Source organism: Canis lupus, chromosome 15 (genome assembly GCF_011100685.1).
Source record: "Canis lupus familiaris isolate Mischka breed German Shepherd chromosome 15, alternate assembly UU_Cfam_GSD_1.0, whole genome shotgun sequence".
NCBI classification, from domain to species: domain Eukaryota; kingdom Metazoa; phylum Chordata; class Mammalia; order Carnivora; family Canidae; genus Canis; species Canis lupus.
Window position 1 is genome coordinate 17,541,731 of NC_049236.1, and position 1,869 is coordinate 17,543,599.

At 40.9% G+C, this 1,869-nt stretch overlaps 1 protein-coding gene across 1 annotated transcript; it reads left to right on the forward strand.

Moving 5' to 3' along the window:
- Positions 1–547: 547 nt before the first annotated feature.
- Positions 548–1,492, forward strand: OR11G11 (olfactory receptor family 11 subfamily G member 11). Its single transcript, XM_038557641.1, has one exon. It carries the CDS (start codon positions 710–712, stop codon positions 1,490–1,492), a length of 783 nt encoding a protein of 260 aa, XP_038413569.1. The 5' UTR covers positions 548–709.
- Positions 1,493–1,869: the final 377 nt, after the last annotated feature.

The following is a 1,869-nucleotide window of genomic DNA, read 5'->3' on the forward strand; positions in this document are numbered from 1 at the left end:
TTCCTCCTCTTCAGCACCAAAGGGAACCAAGTTAAAAATAAAGAATACTTTGAAGAATTGCACCTATGTCACTAAACACTGAAAGTAATATTGTAAATTGTGTGGTTTCAGAAAGATCTTTAAAAATAAGAGGACACACAAATGTCACAACTGGCCTTGCTGTAAGCAATCGTTGACTAAAAGTTGATGTTTCTGAACTTGGTTGAAAGCCTCTGAATGACAAGAGAGCATCTACCTTAACTTTATGTAGCTGAGGACACAAAACAAAGCCAGGGGTTTAATGGCCCATGATGGGCCTGGTAATCATGATGATAAAGCTGTAACAAGCATTTGCACTCCCAAGTTCCTTATTTCCTACCAATATCACTGGGGCAAAGAGTGTTGAAAATCTTTACATAATCTAAAATGGTGCTGCCCATTGAATTGTAAAGAAACTTAGAGAATATCTTAATGAGAAAACTTCTGTAGAGTCATTTATAACGTGGTTAATGTCTTATTATTGCAGTTTGAAGAGGGGAAAAAAATGAAAAACCCAGTCGAAAATAACCACTCTGACTCTGTGAGTGAATTCATTCTTCTTGGATTCCCTTGTCCCTGGGAGATTCAGATCCTCCTCTTCTCATTCTTCTTTGTGATCTATGTCCTGACACTAACTGGAAATCTGTGTATTATCTCTGCAGTGTGGTGGGATGAGTATCTCCACACCCCCATGTATATCCTGCTGGCCAATTTTTCCTTCCTGGAGATCTGGTATGTCACTTCTACTGTCCCAAATATGCTAGCCAACTTGCTATCTGAGACCAGTACCATCTCCTTCTATGGCTGCTTCCTCCAATTCTACTTCTTCTTCTCCATGGGCACCACTGAGACCTTCTTCGTGTCTGCCATGGCCTTTGACAGGTATCTTGCTATCTGCAGGCCCCTGCATTACTCCACTGTCATGACTGTTCAGCGTTGCATCAGAATAGGAGCCGGGTGCTGGGTGTGTGGCTTCTCCTGTTTTCTCCTCCCAGTTTACCTTATCTCTCAACTTCCTTTTTGTGGTCCTAATACAATTGATCATTTTTTATGTGATCCAGGGCCCCTTATGAAGCTGTCCTGTGTGCCAGCTACTGCTACTGAGGTCATCTGTGCCGTCTTTAACTCAGTCCTCATTTTCTCCACCTTCCTTTTCATTACCAGCTCCTATACTCTGGTTATCAGAGCTGTGCTGAGGGTCCCCTCAGCAGAAGGCCGGCATAAGGCCTTCTCCACATGTGGCTCCCATCTTGCTGTTGTGTCTCTGTTCTATGGCTCTATCATGGTGATGTATGTGAGCCCAACAGCAGGCAATCCAGCAGGGATTCAGAAAATTGTGACTTTATTTTATTCTGTGATGACTCCACTTTTTAATCCCTTGATCTACAGCCTCCGGAATAAGGAGATGAAGATGGCCCTGAGAAAATTGTTTAGGATTATGAGATTTGGTCAAAAACAGCCTTTCAAGAACTAGAATTCATATGTGTGTAGGACATATAGTGATATAAAACTATAGGAGGTAAATATCTTAAGTAAATTCAAGAGGCAAATATGTCTCCCATATTCCTAGAATATTTTTAGAAATGCATCTCAATGAAGCAAATAGCAAATAAGATCTTATAAAAACTTGCATAAATCATTTGTACTAGGCTTTATTGTATTAATATTCCCATGTGTCATGCATGGAAACAGGAAAATGGGAGACATTCATGGGACTCTTTGCAGAAAAATCATATATAACCCAGAGGTCAACTGGCCAGCTTCTATCTTTTGCAGATATAAGTAAATTTGTCTCTCATCCCAGTTTCACAGTGATCAGAGGTCGAAAGTACCCACCACTATCTCCCTACA

Bases quoted from the DNA above. Each gene is read 5' to 3' on its own strand.
- OR11G11 (XM_038557641.1), top strand. From the start codon at position 710: ATGTATATCCTGCTGGCCAATTTTTCCTTCCTGGAGATCTGGTATGTC.